Below are 24,561 nucleotides of genomic sequence, written 5' to 3'. Positions count from 1 at the left end.
CTCAAGATCCACTTCCTTGAAGATGGGTAATGCAAACACAATGCTTTTGTTTTATGCATCGTATGTACATAAATTAGATTGTATTTTTTATATCTTGAAAAAGTTGTAAATAATTCAGTTTTGCACAATAATCAGGGAAAATGTTTCGGTTTAATTTAGGTATTTGAGCATTACGATCATTCACCGTTGTAATACATAATCATAATCTTTGAACTGGCAACAGGCACAACATACAAACGAACGAACTGCATGATGGGAATAGAAAATAAATAGTCTGACTGGATTAAACCTTTTCAAAGTTAAAATTATTTTCTAAGAAAAATGTCATAAAATAAAATGTACACCAACATTTGGAGCCTGTAGTTAACAGGTCAGAGACAAAAACAAACAAACAAACAAACTATTAATTCTTCTTATTAATAATTCTTCGAAGCAACACTGCTGTCATTCCTTACGGCAAAGCTGAAAAAAAAAATTCATCATGTCTGTTTCAATCAAAAACGAAAATAATAATGCTTAGTCATTCAAAGCACTGTACACTACATCATCCACCACTGGAGTTACAGCGCATGATGTGTACACTAGAGCAGTAGATCCGTAAGCCAGTAAGGCTAGCAAGGTTTCAGCTGGAATCACACCAGTGCTGGGTAACACTTCAAACAAGCTTCACCACAAAGATGGCATCAACCACATTAAGACTGTAGCTGTGTAAAGGCTGGGTAAAATGAATACATTAGCTTACTTTTTCACTCAGGCATGGTCAGAAGGTAATTTCAACCTGAAATGTAAGCTAGAATATCAGATGAGTGTTCGGTGTTGTTTTAAATATATACTCAGTATCATTCTAAGTTAAATACATCTACAACTAAGTACGGAGAATCATGTTTAAGCACTCTGGCTGATTCGGTTCCTTTACACAAGCTCTGTGCTTTCCTTTCCGTTTCAGCTGGTCAATGCAGACTCTCCTTAAGGCAACAGCATGTTTAACAAGTTCTCAGAGAGAATTCATGCTTCCATCATTAAATATTTCAAATCCTTCAACTAGAAATACTTATATTTCAGTCTAAATCTTAACAACAACAGAAATCAAAATGAAATGAAAGTAGATGAGAGCAGTTGCCTTTTCACTTCAGAGTCTTCAGGTCCAGCTGAAACAAGCCCAACATGTCGAGCATTGCCTGTCTGATGTGGTTGCCAAAGCGATGAGAGTCCTGAGGAAAGAGAGAGAGAGAGAGGAAAAAGGATAAACATAAAAGAGATTTTTCACCAGTCAAATATTTCCCTTCTGATAGTATGAATATGTATAGATGTGTGTATACTCACAGTTTCTGGACTGGAGTGCTTGCAGGAGATGTGAAAGTTAATGAGGTTCTCGCCCACAATAATGTAGGCCACACCATACCCATCATCAGCCACCTGTTCAAAAAATAAATAAAAAATCTAATACACTGCTGACAACAGAAATACAGAAATTTCTTATGGCTTTGGCTGTTCAAATAAATAAAAAACAGGTTTTCTAAGCTGTGGTTGAATTAAACACAGTAAAATATATAACCTAAGCTTAAGCATTTTCCCCACATTGACATAAAACCCAATGGCAGCCAATTTAAATGCATTCTACTTCTACATTGGGAAATTAAAAACGGTCTCAGTGTGCAATTTTTGAGGTCAAAACCAGCCCCAGTTGAACATAAATTTGTCTGGTATCTTGAACTCACCGGCCCAAAGCCTCCACCACTGGAGACGAGCTCAGGGTGCTTCACCAGGTCAAAAAGCTCCATCTGCTGCAGTGGAGTCTGACTGGTGGACAGCCTCCACGGCTCTGACAGAACCTGTACAAACATGTTACACGTCTCCTGCTTTACTACGTTATATCACCAATGTCCTAAATGTTCTTGTCGCTGGGATACAGCCTTTCATTGGTAGACATTCTACTGCATTTACAAACCTAGATGAAACAATCTTTTCAATGTTTTACTGCTAACGCTGGCAAATACAGTCCCACTTTCTATATTTGATAAATATTGATGTATTTGCCTTGTCAGGATTCTTAAACTGACACATCCTTATTTCGTAAAACTCATATTTGGTCATCTCCAGTATCAGCCTACCTCTTGAAGGAAGGGGGAATCCTGTCCCAAGTACTTCGAAACCACATAGAGGCAGAAGAGGTGGCGGTCGATTCCTTTCCCCGTCATAGCTAAACGGTATAACTGCTGGTGTTTCTCAGCTGCCTGCTTCAGCAGCATCAGTTTCTTTTCTCTCTGAGGAATAAGAATCAAGAGAGAGGGGTCAGTGATTTGTGGATTATACAAGAATGCCACCTTGACAGGTAAATGTTTGATAAGTCATTGCAAAAGAAAATCAGTTATCACTCACTGTCTAAACAAAGTTTTAAAAGGGGACAATTGGGCCCAGAATAATCTCTTTCCAATACCTAAACGTAGATATATTTTACTATTGTTTTAATCAAAGATGGCGTTCTGCTGTTACTCCTTTCTCTTTCTACTGCTTTGTATTATGACTGATTCCTAGCTTCCATCGCAAACCTATTCACAGCATCAGGAACAATTTCTGAATCCCATAAATCCATGATTCCCATCTGGACGCCACAGAGGTGGGCAGCTGTTACAATATAATACACTTTATCTTGTACAATAACTCACTCCCTACATTGGATGATATGTAATGATTAAAGTCCTTGTGGCTGACGTTTTGCCAAAAAAGTCTTTATGTGTTTGTAAATTTGCTCTCAGAGTGCCAAAGAACAGTCTGTTCATCTGTAAATCCAGAGCGTTGTCAGAATGCAGGTTCAGACACTCAGTGCACTGAGCTTGAGGCACTCCGCGTGCACTCTTGATGTATGCTCTGGCTGAAAAGCTGAAGCCAGAGTGTTCCAAAATGTTAGCCTTTTCAAATGGTTAGCATGGTAACCAACCCAATACAAGACAGCAAATTCCACTCACACTGGCAGAGTTTTCCAATTCACTCAGGTGTACAACAGGAGTATACACGAAGAAAAAAAGCTTTGTGGTAGTGCTATGGACTTGAGCATGTTTCATTAATTTCAAGCTAATGACACAGGGTCTATACAGTAATGCATGACTGGACACACACCGTTTGCTCTGCTGTTTATAGGTTTTGTCATACTGCTTAGTGATGGACAGACTTAAGTGATCAATCATGGTGTTATAAGCTTCAGTCTAAAAAGTTTGGGAATCAGTGTATTGCAAAATGCATATGTCCGTGTGAATGTTAGAAGAGTTTCAGAGAAAATTAAGTAGTGGGAGCACAAAGAGGAAAAAATACTAAAAAAAAAAAAAAAAAAAGCAAGGACCTACTCTTGCTGTCAGAGCAGTGCGAGTTTGTTATAAAGGGGTTTTTATAAATAAATCACACAGCTTAACAACCTTCCAAAGCACAGGAACAGATCATGTGTCGTGAAAGGGTGAAAGGTGTTGTGAGTGTTAGTAGAGTGTGTGCTTGCCAAAAAGTGCACGAAGTGTGAATGTCACCATGTGCTTGGCAAAAAATTGCAGGGTTTCTTTGTGCTACCACATGCTCACAAGAACAGTGAGAATGGAATAAAAGGCTTGTTTATCTTTTCAGTTCAATCCAGAAAAAACCTGATATATCCACATTTGTCCTACACACACACACGTTCAAAATGTCATGGTGTACATTAAAAATGCTCCAAAATGACTTGGAAATAAAATCTTGTTCTATTAAATTCCATTCAAATTTAAGAACGTCTTGTCCTTCTCCTAAAAATTTACCACTTTATAAACACTGGGAACAACAAGGTTCTTTCATGCCAGAATATTTAAACTAGTACTAAAACATAAAAAGGGCCTACACCAAAAATAACTTTGCTTAATATACCTCTCTGTCGATGTATTTATACAGAGATCAAACCAAAATGATTCCAACGGCCCAAACGACACGTACCGGCTCATTGTTGACCATGGCCTTAACAAAAGCACAGGTCTCACTGGTGCAGGAGCGCACAGTCTCTGTCCGGCCCTCTCTGAAAAGACGAGTCATGGATGCCTCATACGTCAAGCAGAACATTCCTTTGTCCTGTAAAATGCAAATAAACATTTCTGCATGAATTATGATTTATGTATTATACACAGAAGCTTCATTGAGAATACTGATACAGCAAGAGTGTAATAACGCTGAAAGCCCACCTTGAAGTGGGCAAGCTGCAGGGCGATCTGTATGAAGGCGTCCGGGCTGGTTTTGCACTTCTTGATCAGGCCTTTCCCGAAATCCTGGAAGGGGATGATGTGGGAGTCCACATCATCAGCCAAAGCCTGGGCCACGGCCAGGGAGTTGGCGATCATGCTCTGGCACTAACAAAAATATGCACAGAGACAAGAGAGCATGTCAGTCCCAGCCAAAGAGTCAGGTTTTGGTCTACTGTGTTTACAATAAAGGGCAGTCAGGAGAAACATGTGGGGCTGTGGCTTTTAGCCTGTTTCCAGAGACTGACCTCAGATGGGATATTCCACTGTAGCCTTTGAGGTCCAGGGAGGTTGCGGTGAGGCTGTCCTTTGCAGTGGCCATCAGCTGTGTAGCTCAGCTTAGTGTCCATGGACAGCACATGCTTTTGATACAACACAAGCATTTAGAGTTAGTCTAAAAGATGAAGAATCGTCATAGTCATATATAGCTAAACTATACTGATTGCATTTGGTTTTCCATTAAGGGTATGTTTGATTTCAAAATGTCTTATCTACGTTTATAAAGACTCCAGAATTTCAAGTATCAATGTAGCTTCTCTGTAGTGTGTCCTCCTGCATATCTTTACCTCCCAGAGGTGGCCAATGATTGGTGCATCAGCCCAGCTGTGTTCTGCATTCAGGCCCATGGTTCCATTTTTGTATATGATCATGTTGAAAGATTTATCAAACCATCTGAAAATGTACAATTCTAAATTAAGCCGACAGATCTGCCGCCAATAAAGCTACAAAACAAGACAGCCAGAACGTTCTTATGATTTTCACACTTGCGTTACCTGTCGTAGCACTTGCCGTGCAGCAGAGACTTGGCGTAGCTTCGAAGAGACTCCACTTGTTTGTCTGGGTCATGGCGCTGTTCAGTGTCATCCAAGGAGACGAAAAAAGCAGCTTTCTCCACAGCATCTAGCGACTGCCTATTCTTACCCTGTCTGAGATAGGCATCACGGGCACACGCCCAGGGCACTCTGATAGACACAGAAGGATAAAGTAATGAAGCTTCTAAACAAGTGAGTCTGCAGTCATTTTTATAGAAAACTAATCCAATTCTTTCAATATCTTTTAACCAGATTAGGCTATGTTTATTTGTCTGTTATGTTCTGTACATGTATGTAGAGAACCATTCAAAATGTAGTTACAGTTCTGAAGAAAATGCATTTCTTGGCCCCAGAAATGAATTCAAATAATTCCAATATCTGAATTGTGTGATCCGAATAATTTGTAAGGACTAAGTAAGGACTACATTGCTGAGAAACACAGCTTCCTTATTTATTATAAGGATTCAAGTGTCCGTTTCCAAAATACTTCAACTAACCCTCAGAATGCTAAAATAATTGTTGATGTTTATTTAGGAATATTACCCATTTGTTACTTCATACACAATATGACAAGTTATTGCACACTTTTCGAACGGCGCTGTATAAAGCCCCTGTGTATAAGCCTGCTGTAAGGAATGTGAGGAGCACCTGTTTCCTGCAGTGAGGGCAGCAAGTTTCTCCTCTCCTGGCTGGGGCTCCGAGGTGTCTGCTAGGATCCTTTCCATCTGCTGCTCAATCTCCCGGGGCAAGAGCAGTCGGCCATCATAAAACATCCCCACCTTAAAATAGCGCCCCTTATGGTACACCACAATATGCCTGCTGTTCGACACGTGCTGCAGTGTGTCTACACTCAGAAAGAGGAGAGAGTGATGAAGGTGAACTAAAATTACAGGGCAATCTTCACCACTATTCCTACTATGAAAGAAGCAACAGAAAATGTATCACAGACAAAAACAGCAAATAATACAGGACAAAGCCAAGAATGAGGAACCCAGCATCAAAATCATTTTAAAGAGTGCAACTCCACAACATGCCACAAGAGGGAGTTAATGAGGATGAAATTAGGTCAAGACCTTTGTTTCACGTACATTGCAAAAGTCATTTTTCTACTTTATTCCTTCTTTCACAGTACGTATAAAATTTAAAAACACTCTGACGTGAAACAAATGTCTGACCTTGAGCAAAAGCCATGAATTTGAGACCGTTGAACAGTGATATATAGCTTGAGCTCCTCTCAGTAACACAATGCTCAAAATACAGCATATTGTCTTCACTCCATGTTCTCTGCATTATCCTAAGCCTATATTCTCTATTGCTTTAACAATCAACCAAAAAAAGCAGTTCAGAAAGTTACAATGCCTGCTAAATAGACTATCCTAAGAGGGCAAGGAATAATCATTAACCAAAAAGAGTAGAAGCCAAACCATTAGGTCTATGCCAGGTAGCTGTGAGACAAGCTAGACTGCTGGGAATTAGCGTGCGGTCTGTTGAGTGAGGTGTCTGGGTTCAGTACCTGATTCTATGCCTGGGATGCGACTGGTGTTGAACATGCGCTCGTATTGAGACGAGCACATTGGGATAGTGTTTTGAAGCAAAAGCTGAAAAGCAGAAAGGAAGAGGTCAAATAAAACGTGAAGGTAGGTGAGGCTTTAATGGGCCGTGTTGCTAAGACGGTCTTAGGGGAACACTCTGGAAGATAAAATGAGGTCAATAATAATTGCTGGGGAATTGAGAGGAGAGAGGAGTTGAGCTTAACTTAGTGGAACAAAATGGGAAGAGGAGGGTCCATGTAGCAATGCAAACAAAAAATTTAAATACGCACACGCAAACGATCAGGAAAAGTAAATACAATGCGATGAAGAGAACTGGAGTTAGAGAGAAGCCCTGTATTACCAGTTTTTAACAGTTAACAAATGTGTGTCTTTGGTTTCTTTATAGTGAAAGATTAATCTAAATTAATATGCGACTAATCAGATAGTCTGGTAGCACAGGACTTATGTGAGAGGTCACTGAGGGCTATAATAGGGGCTTTTTATTGACTTGTCTTACCCCTCTCCTGGCCTGGGATACGGCTGGTATTGAACAGCCGTTCCCATTGGGCAGAACAGAACGGTACTCTCTTAGCTAGAGCATAGAGCTGCACCACCGCAAATACAATATCAGGAGGCATGAAACAAAAATCAGCAGAGAAGTTCAGTATAAATTATCCAAGAGCCTTAAATACTAAAGCAAAAAAAAAAAAAACAATAACTAGAAAACAATATTAATGTAAATACGTAGCTGATAAAAATAATACATTAATACATTTAGTACAAAGAATCAATCGTTGTGTTACACAGCCATCAATTAATGAGAAACGACTGTTCTAAGCAAATGGCTTAAGAACATTATTTGATTAGTGTGTTCTGCATTACAGCTACTGTTAATATTTGGTTGTAGTATATGTTTCTTTCTTTATTAACCAGTAATAACATTCTGACCGGTTTAATCTGAGCTCGGTCCAGTTTCCTCCTATACAGCATGATGGCGTGGATGGCATTACCAGCTCTTGCTGACTGAAGATGTGTGGGGAAAATATTGAGGAAGTCCTAGAGGAAGAGAGGGGTTAAAAAAAGAGGATGTTAAGAGAGGACAGGCTTTATATACTTCAGAAAAAAAAGTGTGGCATGTGGCTTAAATCCTACCATTGCATAATAGTTGCTATTGACCATAATTGGGCTTCTGCCTCTAAGGTAGATATACTCCTCCCACCAGTCACTGACCTGAAAGGAGCAACTAGTTCCAATAAATGTGACAAACACACTAAAGGAAATGGCTCAACATGCAAAAGTCATCAAACTTACATAATTAGTGGCCCATAGGGATTTCAGCTTCAGATACCACTGGAGTTTGGGGCCAAGATTTTTCTGGAAGTCTAAAGCAAGTTCTTCCATTCTTTTGTACTCTTTATCATCCAGGAGAGGGCGCACGGACTCCAGATACTGTGAGTACAGTGGAGATTATTCAACGGCCAAATGGAGTTCTAGAACAACTCCAACATTACAACAGAACATATACACAATAAACTGTGCACACATCTGGGCGACTCCTTTATGCAGGCTAAAGTTAGTTTCTCTCCAGATTTTTGTTTACAGTTCCCAACAGCGTGCATTTTAGTAAGTTATCACACATCACACGCTGTACCTCTTACTTCAGACAAATACCATGTTAACTCTGAAAGCACAAATATAAAGCAATATTGACCTCATAGAGATAAATCAAACTCATCAGGCTTAAATACATTTTTTACACTAGGAAAATTCAATAAAACATTGAGAATAAAACTTGAATGACAACTATATTTTTTTAATGAAGCATTCAAAAATTCTCTCTCTTACTCTTCTCATTGTGTCCTTCACAGATGGTAGAGGCAAGGTCGGAAGTGATGTCTGGAAGCTATACAGTGTTGGTGTTTGCATCCCAGAGAAAACCTTCACAAGTACCTAAAAATATTATCTGGTCAAAAACTGAGGTATAGAAACCCAAGAGAAATATTATGCAGCATGATTTAAAGCCTATTCACAGAGTCCAAATTTTACAAAAGCACGTCTTCATGTAGTTGCTGTGTTTAAAGTAAAATTGTAAATTGTATTCACTACAATTTCATCTTCCTCTTCCTGCGATTTCAGAGAGGCGAGACAAAAGACATGTGACTCAGTGTGAATAGGCCTTTAATGATACAGCTAAATCACACCAACTGAAATACGCACCAACCAAACGCGTGTTTTCCATGACACACGTCTGTGGCGCTCACTCATCCAGCCATGCCAGGACAGCAAGCCCCTCAGGACATTCCTCATGGTAAATATGATGACAACCCAGAGCCCCATACCAACCAAGACACCACCTACTCTCCTTTGAGTGTCCAGAGACATGTACTTACTGAAAAAACAAGAGCAAAAGAAATATATCATCCATATCCAAATTATACACAATGAAAAAATACAATTAAAAATATTAAGGTTTATTAAAATTATGGTAATGTTTGGATTATAAAAGCCACAATCTGTTATGAAGGTTACCTCACTGGCATATATTTTCCAACTTTAAGGAAAAGGCCCAAGGAAGGGTCCAGCTGAGCATATTTTGCCCGTCCCATGTACCCTGCTAATACCAGCATCAACCCAGGAGCACTGCCTGGGTATACTCCAGTCATAATACCATTCTGTGGACATATTTACATTAGAGAACATCAGTGTTACATTTTAGGGATGACTGATGATACCAGCATCATATCAAATCAACAGACAATTGTCTTTAAAAATCCTCTTTAGACAGATTTAGACATGAATTTAAAACCAATATTGCATACTTCAGAAGGGCTGAGATGAATGTCTAGGCACTGGTCTATTGTGCTACATGTTTAACATTTTAATAGGTTTACTGTATTTTATAGAAACTCCATTTAAATTTCTCCATAATGCTATAAATGTTGCAGTCTGCAGTGAGCATGGGTTGCAGATCTTTAGTGTGCCCACGCCAGGGTGTGTTTCCTTCTTGCGCCCAGTGGGTCAGCCCCAGACCCACCGCGACCCTGAACTGGATAAGCAGTTACACACAATTTGTTGTGTGCACTATGTAGGGAGTATGGCACTACATTGGGACAGAACCCAAGCTCCTCTACTGATTGACACAGAGAAACAGAGCTCTGTTTACAAATGTGATGCAGATAAATGGGTCAGGGATCCATACTTATATTTCTTTCATTTTAATGTCTAAATGAGGACTACAAGTGTTAACAGAAACAATAAAACTATTTAAATATCAAAACTGTATTTGAGTTATGTGTTTGAGCAATGAGTAGGTCCCCAATATGGCTGCTACTCTGTACTGTGAAATCAAATGCAACCTATGAATATACACAGGAAATTGGTATCACACTTCCCCTATTGGTGCACTGGTATTAAATATTTTTAATTCCTATAAAAATATATGTATATGTACAGGACATGCATGCTTATATTACGCTGTATAATACATTTATTTGGGAAATGCATATTTGTGAATTTATATGGATGATATAAGGAGGATATAAATTTCATACACCAAGAGAAATTACTGGCACATCCTAAGCTCCCCATTCTGGTGTACATGTCTCCAGGGATTGTACCTTAAAGCGGACGAATTTCTTCTTCCATGAGTGGACACCCGACAAATAGACCTGACGCAGGGCTTCATGGCTAAGCTGCAGGTCAATACCATCAGGAGAGACGGTAAACTGGAAGGCGACAGCCTGGTGAGCTTCTGCCATACTAACTGGGGCAAAGTGTCACCAAACGACAATGCTGAGTAAGAAAACAGAGAGAAAGTCAGCAGGGTTCAGAACAAAATAAATATGCTAAAGTTCATGAGTGTAAGGCCAGTGTAGGTTCAGCAAATAAGGGCCTGCATTTCCGGACAAAAGCAATTAAAAATAGTCCAAAAAAAAAACTTCAAATATTTACTCTTTAAGATTTAACACTGCTTTATATTTTTTTTATTTAAAGTCAAACGACATGTTGAGGTTTGTGTCCTTTGGTTATAAAGAATAGAATTTTCAGAAGATCAGCTAGAAGAATATATTTACCTCTGTTTCTACACTCATTGTCTATTTTACCATATAGGCATACTCTGCGAAACTACAATGGCCATCTGTCACTCTGCATACTTTGTTAGCCCACTTTCACCCTATTTTCAATGGTCAGGAACCCAGCAGAGCAAGTATGATTTGGCTGGTGGATGTTTTTTCAGCAATGCAGTGACACTGAAGTGGTGGTGTGTTATAGTGTGTTGCCTTGGTATAAGTAGATCAGACACAGCAGTAGTGCTGTTTTTAAACCCCCCTGTGTTACTCTGGTGTGTTACTCTCTCTGATTTTGCATTAATGTGGTAGGAAGATGTATTTAAATAAGTGGACAGTGAGTGTTTACATCTCCAGCTGCACTGCTGTGTCTGATCCACGGGTATCGGTGTAAAACAAACACTGACAACTCATCAACACCACGTCATTGTCATTAAGCAGTGTCTTAGTGAAGAGAATGATCCACCATTTAGAGACTAAATAACAGTGCAGAGCCATAGATACACTACAGTTGTAAGTTTATAAATTTATGGAAAAGAAGGTCATTATATTGTTATGGCTGATCAGTGTATACATGTCGTAAGATGCTATCGTCAGGAGCATCAGAACGAATGAGAGAAAAGCAGTAAGCCCTGCAGCTGGAAGGAAATAATGCAATGTCATTAACGTTAGTAATTGAAGCAGCTCCATTTTTAATATTTTGGTCGGACGACAGTTAACGGAAACTACTATACAAGGCTGAAATTTGCTTTACATAAATGTGAATGTTCTATTAGACCTACAGTTGTGCAGGTGATAAAAGCTACAATGAATAAACTGCCAGATTCAGTGTCGTGATATTAATAAACTTATAAACAAATATAACGCCTCTGGCTAACGTTAATGTTCACATTCCTGATGCCATTAGCTACGTGTCAATGTTTCTTTATGCATTTTGACCTGTCACTCACCTTCACTTTCTTCGCAGCAGACAACTGCACCAGGGTTATATTAATTTTGACCTGTAAAATATAAAATAAGTGTTAACTGTTTTAAAGCCGCCAGTTTTTCGTGCTCCTGGCTAACGTCTCCAAGTTCACCGAAGCTAATAGCGGTTTTGCCACATAATAAAGAGGCGGGTTCGTCACAGAGAGAAACAGCGCCATCTACATGCGCGGAGTAGAGCTGTTTACCAACAGCCATGTGTACAGCCGCCGTCCATTCAATTCGTTTTCTGGAACTACTTTACTGTTCAGGGTCGTGATGGGTCCGGAGCCTACTGCGCAGGGTCGCACTCATGTCTGTGGACAAACTGTCACTCCTCATACCCGTATGTGACAGGACGAGCCTCACAGCCAAGTTGACAATCCTCCTCCCAGTTGACTGTGACTGGTTCACGGGGCATTTTATAAGATTCCTGAACATTTTCAACTGGTCCATCACCTTAATGCCTAAAATGTTCAGCATCACACCATAATCCAATATCTAATGCTTATGGAATCCACCGAGGCTGATTCTATAACTGTACAGACTAATCTGTATTAGTCCTCCTGGAAGCTTTACTGCCAGAAGGCGGCCTCATAAACTCACATCATCCACAAGTAGCTGAACACACGGCAGGAGTCGGTCACAAAAAGAATCGATTCTGTGATTTCAGATATTTGAGAGTCAAGAGCCGACTAGAAAGATTTGGATTCGATTCGTCACAGAAGTGGAAACCCGTTTCAAAAAGGTTCTTGTGAGGAATATTAGTCTTTTTCAAAATATAATGTGCGTTGAGTATCAGAGGGGCACTAAAGGGCGTAATAATAAGGGCGGAAACACCATTCAATCTGCCTTGCAAGGATCTAATATCAATAAATTATTATTTATCATCAGTGTTGATAGTGACATACGTAATTAATATAAAAGTTGTATTGTTTTTACCCAGATCCATTTCTTTATATTATATATTATTTCCACAGAATAGTCTTGGATTATCGAATCGATTCTTGATATCAGGTTCAGAATTGGAGTCGACTCTGAAAGTTCTGGATTCGAACTTGTTTCATGGGACATATTCAACAGTAGAAAAGAGCCTGAGCAGAAGGAGCCGCTCTGACGACAGAAATCCTGGACAACTGAACATTAAGACGTTTGAGTGGAAAGAAACTGTCAGTAACAGTGAAGCAGAATGAGGTTCAGAAGTGTCCATCGCTCCTCTGCTTTCGTCCTCGCCTGTTTAATCATCTGCTGTGTTGCCGGTGTAAATGGTAAGTGATTTCATAGGCTATAAAAGAGTTTGATTTTATGGTCCATCTGTTAGTTTACAGTCTGTCAGGTAATACATTCTTTCTTCATAACTGTTTAAAAAGATATGTCTGGTAATCATTAATTGAACATGTTGTTTCTCTCAATTTCTTTCTGTTTCTTTGAGTACTTTTATAAATTCAATTAACACTAATATTCAATTATAACTTTCTGCCCTTGCAACACTAGAACCTGTGACCTTCTCTGTACTGTTACTGTTAATGTTATTAGCTCAGAAGTATAATATCCTCAGCAAATCCTTTCTAAATTTTCAGACCAGTTCTGTACATCTTGTTCATCTTTAAGCTTTTATATGTACACACTTAAAGGGGAACTCCACTGCATTCCCCCTGTATTGTATAGTTCAAGTTGTGAGATATAATCAAAATAATTTAGAATGGTTTATTGTTCAGAGCCTGTTTTACCTTACAATGCTGCGAGAGTAAAAAGTGACCATAATGCAAAAGCGTCTCCTATTCTTGGTCATTGTTTGTACATTTTTACAGCAATTGTTTAGTGCCTGTGTTCATTGTCAGCGTTTTCGAATGCAACAGTCCCATTGACCATGCGGCTCACGGCTCAGACCCCTTTGTACTGTCCTGTGTGCCACTTCAATTGAGCAGTGTGAAAAGCATTCCCCTCCTGTTTGTCTCTCTTTATCTCACAAAATTAATATGCAGGACCAGTCAAACCCAAGCCTAACATGATTCAAATGACTGGCCTGGACCTGCATCAACCCTGGAATTAGTGGAATCCTTGTTTACCTTTTCTGTGCCTCATAGGAGAGTACTGCAAGGAGAATGTGTGCCATAACGGAGGCACATGTGTGACTGGTGTGGGAGAGGAACCCTTCATCTGCATCTGTGCAGAAGGTTTTGCAGGAAACACCTGCAATGCCACAGAAAATGGTAACAGTCTTGTGATGTTCATGTGATTAGTGAAGAGTTCATCGTTAAATTATATCTGATGGATTCAGTGGATCTCTTGGACATTGAATCTAACATTTGAAGTTATTATTTCAAGCAATGCACTCTTTATAGAGTATGGAGACTTTTGGAATCCAGCCAATGAGTATCCAACCCTGGGTTAAAACAGAACTTGTTAAGATAGCTGAATTAGCTGAATGAATAAGTTAGATTTGTGAGGCTGACATTTCCTCTCACAGTCCCCAAACACACGTTGGTAGGTGGATTGGCGACTCAAAAATGTCCGTAGGTGTGAGTGTGTGAGTGAATGTGTGAGTGTGTGTTGCCCTGTGAAGGACTGGTGCCCCCTCCAGGGTGTATTCCTGCCTTGCGCCCAATGATTCCAGGTAGGCTCTGGACCCACCGTGACCCTGAACTGGATAAGGGTTACAGATAATGAATGAATGAATGAATGAATGTTTCTTTTATGCTTCTTTTAAAATGACACCAAAAGAAACCTTAGGACCTTATTATCATCAGACACCCAGACACCTCATTGTAAAATGAATTTGTTATTTGTGTTTATATAATGCATTTGAGTTATTACATACTTTTAAATAAGTTTACATTATTAATTATTACAGTATACAATATGAATAACATTCTAGACAGTGGAGAAGACCCTGGTTTTAAACGCTTGCCTGTATGAATTGCTCTGTCAGGTCCATGTAGCCCCAACCCTTGTAAAAACGATGGCGAATGTGAGGTGATCTCAAGCTCCAGACGAGGAGATGTTTTTAATGGCTACGTCTGTAAGTGTGCTCCTGGCTTTGAGGGCACCCACTGCCATATCAGTGAGTACTGCACTACTTGTGATTATAACATTACACCTGTGTTTCTATGTGTTCTTGTCTTTCCAGTTGGGACCAGAATTTTTAAAACATTTGCCCTGTGAGGGCAGCACTAAAGAAAAGTGAAATGTAGATGAAACAGAACGAAAATAGAAAGGTCTAGTTTCCTTTTAAAATATCCTGAAGCTTATTGCTAATTCATGTCCTTAATCATTTGAAGTGACACTTGTGTTATCTCTTATGCCGTCTGTGTTAAAGAATGGTGTCATGTCTCAGAAGGGGCTCAGAACTCAGTATTTAGGGCACACTGCTAAAATCAGCATTTCTCTCATGACACAGTATTTTCCATGAGATTTACAAGTGGGGCATTTCCACTACCGTGGAGGAGAAGGAATAAAGCCAGTCACTCAAACCATGAATCTTTTATTTTTGCTTTTTCAGCTCTTTACTTGTGTAGTGTCAGATTGAGATATTCAGCTGCCCATGTGGAGTCATAGCCTTAATCATACACATACAGCCACACCCAGGATGTAGAGGGTACACTTGTGGTTAGGGAAGACTATAACTACCGGGAGTTTTAAATAGGCTTTGTTATGATTACCCAGTCCTGGCTTGTTGCTGCCTGTTTATAATAATTTCCAGTGTGGATAGGATTTAAAAGGTGTGCAGCCATTTTAAAAGGGAATTACACACTGTATTATTCAATTGCTGAGATGTAAAACCACTGAGCGATCTGCATATGCCATGTCAGATATATTTATAGACAAGATAGGTTTTGGAGCACATCCTAATGTGTCTTGTGATGGCTCAGTCTCAGCAAGGAACAACCACAGAGGCACGTTCGGTGCAATTAGCCAAGCTCTAATCAACCTTTAAGAGGGTTTATACTAAAGTAGTCTAGTAGATCCCAGTCTGGGTGTTCCTGGCTGTCCTAAATGTTTCTCGATCAGACATAATCAGCAGCTTCAGTTGCTTTAAGTAAAGCTTTGTTCAGAAGCAGTTCTGAATTTTTTTTTTTGCTAAAAATTGCTGGGCCCAAGTGTAAAAACAGTGTTGTCACACTGAACTAAAACCACAAAACCTAACGGCCTGTCTGCTAGGATGAAGTGTTCTTTCTTCTGAACACCAGACGGAGCTCTCAGATTATTTTTGTTTCATAATGAGACTCCATGTTTAACTCTGTACCCAAGTGGCACAGGAATAAGTTTACTGCTTTGTTTGTTTGCATTGTTATTCACGTTAGCAGTGTTTAGCAGTACCTCTGACCCAGATTGAGTGAATGTGAGAGGCTAGGATGAAGGCTTGATGCCAAGTTGTTTTGTGTTTCCATCAATCCTCTTAGCAGTTTAAAGAACAGTGCTCCATAACTGCCCTCTGCGCTGATCCGAAAGTGTCTGGCTTTTAGATTATGGTCTTGCTGTGTCTTGTTTGGGCTTCTGTTTGTGTTTCTGTTCCATGTTTGTGTCAAACACAATCTGCCAAAATGATGTATGCTGTAATTGTATTTATATATGTTTTGAGTTTTGTATTATAACTAATTTGTCATGATAGAAACTAGGGTTGATAATGTCTAAAGGGCAAGCCACATTTTCATAATGTCAGCAATGATAGAGTAGTGGTAAACCTGGATGGAAAAGGTTCACTATGACTTCTTACAACTTTCTGTGAAGCACTAGAAAATACTCATGTTGGAGGCTGAGTACAACTGGATCAGTAAAATAGAAGAGCAGGTTCAGAAATCATGATACATTCTAACCAATGTGAAAGAGCATTTAGTGACTTATTTTTGTACCATCCTGTTTTTTTCCGTTAGCTAGCATATTAGCAGACCAATGGTCTGCCCCAAGTGGTGAATAAGGTGTACTGCATAACAAAAGAACGTTTAAAGGGAAGTTCATAATTCAGACATTATGAGTTATAAACCTTCATTCTGACTCAGCTTTCTATATAGTAGTGATATTAAGTGGTGATATGACATTTTCTAATTGTAGTATAATAATTTAGCGACAGTCTTTGGATGTCTATTGTTTATATTTGAATTTAGCAAAAGTTAGCAAAAGGTTTTCCTGTCACAAAAATACAGTGTTGAGTTGATCATCACTGAAAAAACATTTTTATGAGTCAAACTAATGTGAATTTAACTCTACAGGTCAACAAATTATATCTGTGTATTAAAATTACTTTGGCTTAATACAAATTAGTACCTTTCACAATATAATTTACATTTAGTCACCTACATGTTGACCAGTAAATGCCACACTAGACCTAATGTTAACTTCTCCAGAGATATCTTAATACCCTGCTCATCCTGTCCTCTGCATGTGTTGGATATCTTCAGAGTCTGTCCAGGGTTTTATCTTAGGTCATGACCCTTGAGTGAGATTCTGTCTGCCCTGTGCATTCCCAGGCTTTTCTTTTGTGCGTCACCACATTCCTACAGTGCCTTCTGTTTGAAAACAGTCATTAGGTGCCACAACATCTGCTGAGAGTAACGAGACAATGTTTGAAAGCCCCATGTCCATTGAGAGCCACTGATACACTTTACTTTCCCCCAGCCATGCTGCTTTTACAGCCTACTGTGATTGTTTTGGGGGGGTTTCGAACCACTCCACCAAACTTACACAGTGTGTCCACTGTACAAACAGCCCAAAAGCTCCTTTAAAGGACATGAGTGCACCTGCAAAAGCACACAGTCTCTGCATTGTGTTGCTTTCTGTCTAACTCACTCAGCGCACACATTGATACCTTTATTAAATCCTCCTAGCAGCAAAGTCAATAATCCACTATTGATAACTGAGAACTAGAGATCACAGCCAATATCACTGATTTGCAGCTGATGATTTTTGCAGCTGATGATTTACAGATTGTATCTTCTTAGGAATATATGCTGACAAATTAAAATAAAAACAAACATTCATAATTAAATAAATGATGTGCTGTATTGGGGCGGCACGGTGGCGCAGCAGGTAGGTGTCGCAGTCACACAGCTCCAGGGACCTGGAGGTTGTGGGTTCGATTCCCGCTCCGGGTGACTGTCTGTGAGGAGTTGGTGTGTTCTCCTCGTGTCTGCGTGGGTTTCCTCCGGGTGCTCCAGTTTCCTCCCACAGTCCAAAAAACACACGTTGGTAGGTGGATTGGCGACTCAAAAAAGTGTCTGTAGGTGTGAGTGTGTGAGTGAATGTGTGTGTGTGTCTGCGTTGCCCTGTGATGGACTGGCGCCCCCTCCAGGGTGCATTCCTGCCTTGCGCCCAATGATTCCAGGTAGGCTCTGGACCCACCGCAACCCTGAATTGGATAAGCGGTTACAGATAATGAATGAATGAATGAATGAATGTGCTGTATTGTGAGTTGTTAAGTATGTATTTCATTAACACTGCTTGATAATGCCTGTTGGATTAAGCCCTAAATAAACTGTCGAAAACCTGAATTTATTTGAAATTTAATGAGTCTTGTGTAATCTTCATAGATGTGAATGACTGTGCTAATCAGCCTTGTAAGAATGGGGGCAAATGTCGAGATCTGAATGGAGATTACACCTGCCAGTGTCCATCACCTTATGTAGGCAAGCAATGCCATCTAAGTAAGTATATGTTTTTAAAAATAATACATTCCTTTAATAATCTGTATGAATTTTAATCGGTTTGTAGTATTTTTATTCATGTTATTGCCGTTATTCTGAAGCACCCAAACAGTGATATGACATGATATATAGTTCATTAAAAAACAAAAACACCAAAAAAAGATTTGTGATTTGTCACGGTGTATTACTGAGACTGATCTATACCTGTCTGTGGCAGGCTGTATCTCTTTGTTAGGAATGGAGGCAGGGGGGATAGTGGAATCCCAGATTTCTTCCTCTTCTGTAGACTTTGGCATTCTGGGGCTTCAGCGCTGGGGTCCTGAACTTGCACGCCTCAACAACCAGGGCATGGTCAATGCTTGGAGCTCAGCCCCCCATGACAAAAACCCCTGGATCGAGGTTAGTCAGAAGTATCTGAGTATTAATAGAGAGTACTTTTCTGAGTATATCATGGTTATTGGCAAAACTAGAGCACTAAACAATAACAAGAACAACCACTGTATAGTAATGACGTGTACTGCCTGGTCATAACATGTAGCAAAATAGATGCCAGGTCATCATGGTATTATCGTACTTCTATAACGTTTTATTAAATTCAGTAGTTTGGCATCACTTTTTGGCTGGTATTTTTTGTCAGTTATAGATTGTTTACTGCTGGAGTGCAAGATATTTTAATATCATGAAAATGTCTGTTCAGTGTATTTGCTGTACCTTAACAGGTTTTACAACAATTATAGAATACCGAACTGAAACACCGGAATGAGGATTTATGTTTATGTTGTAATACCGTGTCTACATTTTAGATCGACCTGCAGAAGAAGATGCGTCTCACTGGCATCATCACTCAGGGAGCCAGTCGCATGGGGATGGCTGAGTTTATCAAAGCCTTTAAGGTGGCATCCAGCTTCGATGGCAAATCCTACACAGTGCACCGAAGTGACGGTCAGAGGAAAGACAAGGTGACCACCTTAATTTTTATGAATGATTACATGGAAAGATGATTAGGTTTTTTTCCCCCATTTTCTCCTAGTCCACAGTCTATTTTCTTCTATGTGCTGGTCACTGTAGGTGTTTGTTGGGAACACTGATAATGACAGCACCAAGACAAACCTGTTTGACCCCCCGATTGTGGCTCAGTTCATCCGCATCATCCCTGTGGTGTGTCGCAAAGCCTGCACTCTGCGTCTCGAGCTCATTGGCTGTGAGCTCAATGGTAATGTGCTTTAAATATGAAATAGAATCTTTTTATTTTCTCTCAATTTATATAGCGCCTTCCACAAACCCAGAGTGTAAAAAAAAAACACATACACATTCACTCAGACACTCACACCTACGGACACTTTTGAGTCGTCAATCCACCTACCAACGTGTGTTTTTGGACTGTGGTAGGAAACCCGAGCACCCGGAGGAAACCCACGCGGACACTGGAAGTACACACCACACTCCTCACAGACAGTCATCCAGAGGAAACCCACGTGGACACAGGGAGAACACACCACACTCCTCACAGACAGTCACCCAGAGGAAACCCATGCAGACACAGGGAGAACACACCACACTCCTCACAGACAGTCATCCAGAGGAAACCCACGTGGACACAGGGAGAACACACCACACTCCTCACAGACAGTCACCCAGAGGAAACCCATGCAGACACAGGGAGAACACACCACACTCCTCACAGACAGTCACCCAGAGGAAACCCACGCTGACACAGAGAGAACACACCACACTCCTCACAGACAGTCACCCGGAACGGGAATCGAACCCACAACCTCCAGGCCCCTGGAGCTGTGTGACTGCTGAATTTCAAATATATAAATTATATTAATGTAATATATCTTGTAACTACATATGTAATTAAGGCTTTACTCTTTTTGTCCCCTTTCACATGAAAGGCATCTTGGGTATGTGAAAGTTGCTATACAAGTGTAATTAATTATTATTATTATTGTTGTTATTATTAGAACATACTGCCTATTTTCCCCCCTATTTATTAAGGTAGTATTTCTTACGCTCATGCAGACTAATGTTGTCTCATTGGTTCATCTTATTAGCTTTAGGTCTGTTATTCCCTGAGTGTTTCAAACTATCTCATTTCCTTTTCATTTAACTGTTTGTTTACAGTGCACTCCGGTGCAGTTGGTTGTGTTGAGCCTCAGGGTATGAAGTCTCGTCTTATCTCAGATGGCCAGCTATCAGCTTCCAGTGCTTTCCGCACCTGGGGCATAGATGCATTCACATGGCTGCCCCATTATGCTCGCCTGGACAAGCAAGGCAAGACCAATGCCTGGTCTGCAGCCACCAACAACCGCTCTGAGTGGCTTCAGGTGACAGAAATCTTTTTTTGTTCCTTAAAACATTTCTGTAGAGGAATATTAGTGCTGGTTTTGCCTAAACATAAGACAAACAAATAATGCACTGGTTTACTGAATTCCAATGTGGATATTAGTTTCAAACACAGCTTGGAAAACAATTTATTGCACTCACTTTTAATAGTTTGTGCTCTCTTAATTATTTATCTTAGTAAGCTTGCATGAGACTGATAATGTATTTTGCGTTGCCTTATTAATATTTACTTTTATAACCACTTCCTGGAAGTATTACTGTTGGAATCTTGCTTTAAATTCCTGTGATATATGATTAGGTCCAACCAGATGTTTGATATATATTTGTCCTGTGGTCTCTAGCTGGACTTGGAGAAGCCTAAAAGAATCACAGGGATCATCACTCAAGGAGCTAAAGACTTTGGCACTGTGCAGTTTGTGTCTGCCTTTCAAATTGCCTACAGTAATGACGGCCAGTCATGGACAGTTGTTAAAGATGACAACAACAAAACAGACAAGGTCAGTGAATGTTCCTTTTATTTGAAATAACCCTGAATATACATGAAGTGGGGTGGCACGGTGTCTAAGAGGAGTTTGGAGTATTCTCTTAGTGTCCATGTGGGTTTCTTCTGGGTTCTCCTGTTTTCTCTCAGAGTCCAAAAACACGTTGGTGTTGGTAGGTGGATTGGTGACTCAAAAGTGTGTATATGTGAGTGTGTGTCTCCTCCAGGGTGTGTTCCTGGCTTGCACCCAGTGATTCCGGGTAGCCTCCAGACCTACTGAACTGGATAAGTGGTTACAATCTTCTCTTTAAGACTTCAGTGCTAGCTACGGTTATGTTCCTGATTTGAATTTGGCTCTGTTTTCAAAATGCCACGATAACTATAGCAGCCCCATCCATGCCAGTGGTTCTTTGTGTGGTATATCAATCTTCCCATTTACCCATTTAGCTCTGGCTTGGACACACAGCGACAGTCGTGAGATGGTTATTGTGTTCTGTTGAACTCATGGTCAGTTTCCTGTCTGAAGAGCCTTTAGCTTGTGGGTTCCCTGAATAAAAGCTTAAGTTGAAAATTCCACCTTATGGATTGTTGTTGTGGGCATAGACTGCTCACAGATTCGAAATTGTGCCCAGGGTTGGAATGTATTCATGGAACCAGCGTTGTTTAACCTAAAAGTTGTGTGTGATACCATCACTGCGCCCTCCAAAAGCTCATCATATGACAAATGCCATTTCTTTATTTATCTGCCTCAGATTTTCCAAGGCAACATTGACAACAACACTCACAAAAAGAACTTATTTGAGCCACCCTTCTTTGCCCGGTATGTGCGCTTCCTGCCCTGGGAGTGGCATGAACGGATCACCTTGAGGATGGAGCTCCTGGGCTGTGATGCTTAGTAACGCTGAGGAACACCAGAGGCTGTCTGACCTCTCTGTCTGGCTCCTCTGTTTGAACCCCAACGTGCTTCTCAGGCTGCTGCTGATCTGCGTACCCCAGGTGCTAGCACAGTCTTTGTGTTAATGATTGGGTTTAGCTTATAGAGTAAACTCTACTGACTTTGCCTAGTCTGGATGGCATTAGGCCTTGGAACGTCATTGTATCTTTCCTTCTGCGCTCCTGCTCCTGCTGTTAATTCGCTTATAATATTTATGCTTGCACTTTCTATACATTTTGTATTTTATGTTGTTGACATTGTTAAGTTACACCACAACTGAAGTAGTTCAAATGTTGTCTAATGAAAGACACATGTGACAGCTATAATACAACGCTTATTTGCAGATGTTGTTTCGGTCGCCCAATGTTTACACTTTTCTAAGAACGGTTTCCCTCTACTGCAGTCTTAAAATCATATTAGGACCACATTGGATAGTTTTTAAAAGTGAGATATTTGAAAGTGAGATGTGCAAGTCTGAAGGACTTAGGATAAAGTTAATGACAGTCCTCAAGGGACTGACACACACTTAAGAATAAATAGTACCACAGTGCTATAAAAGAACTGCTTACATTTCCCTACAGACAAGTGATGAACTTTTAATAAACTTTTTTAAAGGTTTCATTTAATATAAAAGAAATATCTCTGTGTAAGATTTCAAGTCTTATTTTATGAGAATGTCCTTTTAACTTTGGAAAATATCCCTCCGTTTAAAAGTTTATTGGGGAACAAAAATTAGTTTTTCTGTGGCTTCATACAAGGAACCTTTTCTGACACCTTTATGTTTAAGAGTGTAGTGTTCTACTCCAGATACAGAGTTTCAGGCAGCAAAGCTTTGCATTTATGCTGCCTCTAGGCACATACTAATCTGACCCCCAGTAATCAGCATCGTGTCCAGTGACTCACAGCCTGATTATTTTTACCTTCAGATTTCGAAGAGAGGAAGCCAAGCGGAAAACATGTTTTGACATTTTTGAAGCATGTTATTTTGTGATCAGCCTATAAATTGTCAGGGTTTGTGCAATAAATTGACAGAAATCAATATTTAAATCCTATGAAAAGAGTACGATAAAGAAAGGGAGACATTAAAGATTATTTTAGCAGCTACAAGCTGGTAGACCACAAAAATGTCCCAGTGTTACACTGAAACTGCAGTTCGCGTTCTCTCTCTTTTTTCATTCTGTTCTTTTTATTTATTTTGACAGTCTCAGCAACCAAATTCAGTCAGAAATGTAGAATGTTTGTGGATTTTTTTTTACCTTTTTGTAAAATACATTGTGTTTCTGTTTAACAGAATCATCATTAATAAATGATTGAATGCCTTTCCTCTTCTTGCTTCTCTTTCTGTTAGTTAATTATTCTATAGATTTACATTTTCCATGTGAACAATATATAACTCCGCACCAAATACCACATTGTCTTTCTGTCTGATGTATTTTTAAATGAAATCAATGAAAATAATTATATTTTTCAGTGTCTTCTATGAAATGCGTTATAGATTCACATCCAGAGACCAGTCTGCAGTTTACATTTTATTACCCAAATTACAGCCTCCTCCAGCAGTTCCCTGCTATTCACACCAGTGCAGCATTCCTTGCCTGAAGCTGGGGCTTTCATCTGCCCCACACACGCGCAGGCGTGCACACACACACACACACGCGCACACACACACACACACACACATACGTAGTGGCCCTGTGTGTCTGAGGACAGAGGTTGGAGAGGGGTGGGATCAACAGGGTCTTCAAAACAGACGGCTGATGAAAACAGCCCATTTTTTTCCACTCGGTTGAGATCTCTATCTGCCCAGGTGCTTCAGTATGCACTAGGGGACACTTGGTGGAGGACGCTATTCTACATCTGCCTTCAGACTTGGACCACAGACTTTGGACTATATTGATAAAGGGGGCAGGTAAGATTTAAAAACTCCAAATGTGCTTATTATATTGATAGTCCAGAGCACCTAAATACCAAAACATTCATGGATTAATGTTCGTGGATAAGTGCAGTGAACAGAGACGTGGCTGAGTCTTTTTCTCTGAGGCTGTTTGCTGATGAGCTCATCTGTTATGGTTTAGACTACAGTGATGAATGGACCACATAATGATCTCACATATGAAGAAACCCCCACCCAAAGAAAATAACCCCTCACCCAACATCTTTTAAATTGGTTTCTGAAGGTTATTTTAACATAAAACGGACATGGTGCATTCTAAAAATAGATTTATGATAAAGAATGACACCTTGCAGACAATATTTGCAGATACTTGCTCATAGTGATTAAAAGTAACAGCTCCTGCTTTTTTGGGAAGAATTAACAATGTTCTGGAACATTTCTGAGAGGATTTGATTGCATGTATCCTCATAAACATTACTGAAGTCAGGTGCTGATGTTGAGTGGTCAGTTCTGGATAGGTGCACCTTAACATAACAGAGCTCTCTATAGTTGTCCACAGTATTTATAGTATGCATTTGCCTATTGACAAATTAAGATTCATGAAATTATGAAGAGATTGAGGCCACATTTCCCATCTCCCT

General features: G+C 39.9%; 2 protein-coding genes and 1 long non-coding RNA gene across 4 annotated transcripts; 2 read left to right on the top strand and 1 right to left on the bottom strand.

The window, feature by feature from the left end:
* Positions 1–137: 137 nt before the first annotated feature.
* On the bottom strand, positions 138–11,779 carry LOC136676258 (carnitine O-palmitoyltransferase 1, liver isoform-like). 2 transcript variants are annotated; one of them, XM_066653116.1, is made up of 20 exons: positions 11,609–11,779; positions 10,209–10,383; positions 9,121–9,263; positions 8,809–8,980; positions 8,437–8,541; positions 7,903–8,040; positions 7,744–7,821; positions 7,540–7,647; positions 7,109–7,196; positions 5,708–5,903; positions 5,021–5,209; positions 4,814–4,919; positions 4,496–4,609; positions 4,191–4,355; positions 3,949–4,080; positions 2,112–2,264; positions 1,719–1,832; positions 1,324–1,416; positions 1,121–1,211; positions 138–462 (listed from the first exon to the last, which is right to left on the bottom strand). In XM_066653116.1, the coding sequence occupies exons 2-19, from the start codon at positions 10,347–10,349 to the stop codon at positions 1,125–1,127; spliced, it is 2,322 nt and encodes a 773-aa protein (XP_066509213.1). In that variant the 5' UTR covers positions 10,350–10,383; positions 11,609–11,779; the 3' UTR covers positions 138–462; positions 1,121–1,124. The 2 variants fall into 2 exon arrangements, with proteins under 2 accessions (XP_066509213.1, XP_066509214.1); XM_066653117.1 differs by lacking the exon at positions 7,109–7,196 and adding an exon at positions 6,573–6,657 and having other exon boundaries at positions 138–1,211; positions 11,609–11,777.
* Positions 6,572–8,830, top strand: LOC136676259 (uncharacterized). Its single transcript, XR_010796273.1, has 3 exons — positions 6,572–6,696; positions 8,460–8,570; positions 8,728–8,830. It is a non-coding gene; the product is annotated as an uncharacterized lncRNA (long non-coding RNA).
* A 940-nt stretch (positions 11,780–12,719) lies between the features above and the next one.
* On the top strand, positions 12,720–23,339 carry LOC136676515 (lactadherin-like). The gene is made up of 10 exons (XM_066653603.1): positions 12,720–12,889; positions 13,709–13,834; positions 14,554–14,685; positions 18,149–18,262; positions 18,480–18,661; positions 19,066–19,221; positions 19,331–19,475; positions 20,390–20,592; positions 20,953–21,108; positions 21,845–23,339. The coding sequence occupies exons 1-10, from the start codon at positions 12,811–12,813 to the stop codon at positions 21,986–21,988; spliced, it is 1,437 nt and encodes a 478-aa protein (XP_066509700.1). The 5' UTR covers positions 12,720–12,810; the 3' UTR covers positions 21,989–23,339.
* Positions 23,340–24,561: the final 1,222 nt, after the last annotated feature.

This window comes from Hoplias malabaricus, chromosome X2, assembly GCF_029633855.1.
Source record: "Hoplias malabaricus isolate fHopMal1 chromosome X2, fHopMal1.hap1, whole genome shotgun sequence".
NCBI classification, from domain to species: Eukaryota; Metazoa; Chordata; class Actinopteri; order Characiformes; family Erythrinidae; genus Hoplias; species Hoplias malabaricus.
This window is presented reverse-complemented; position numbering and strand designations above follow the sequence as displayed.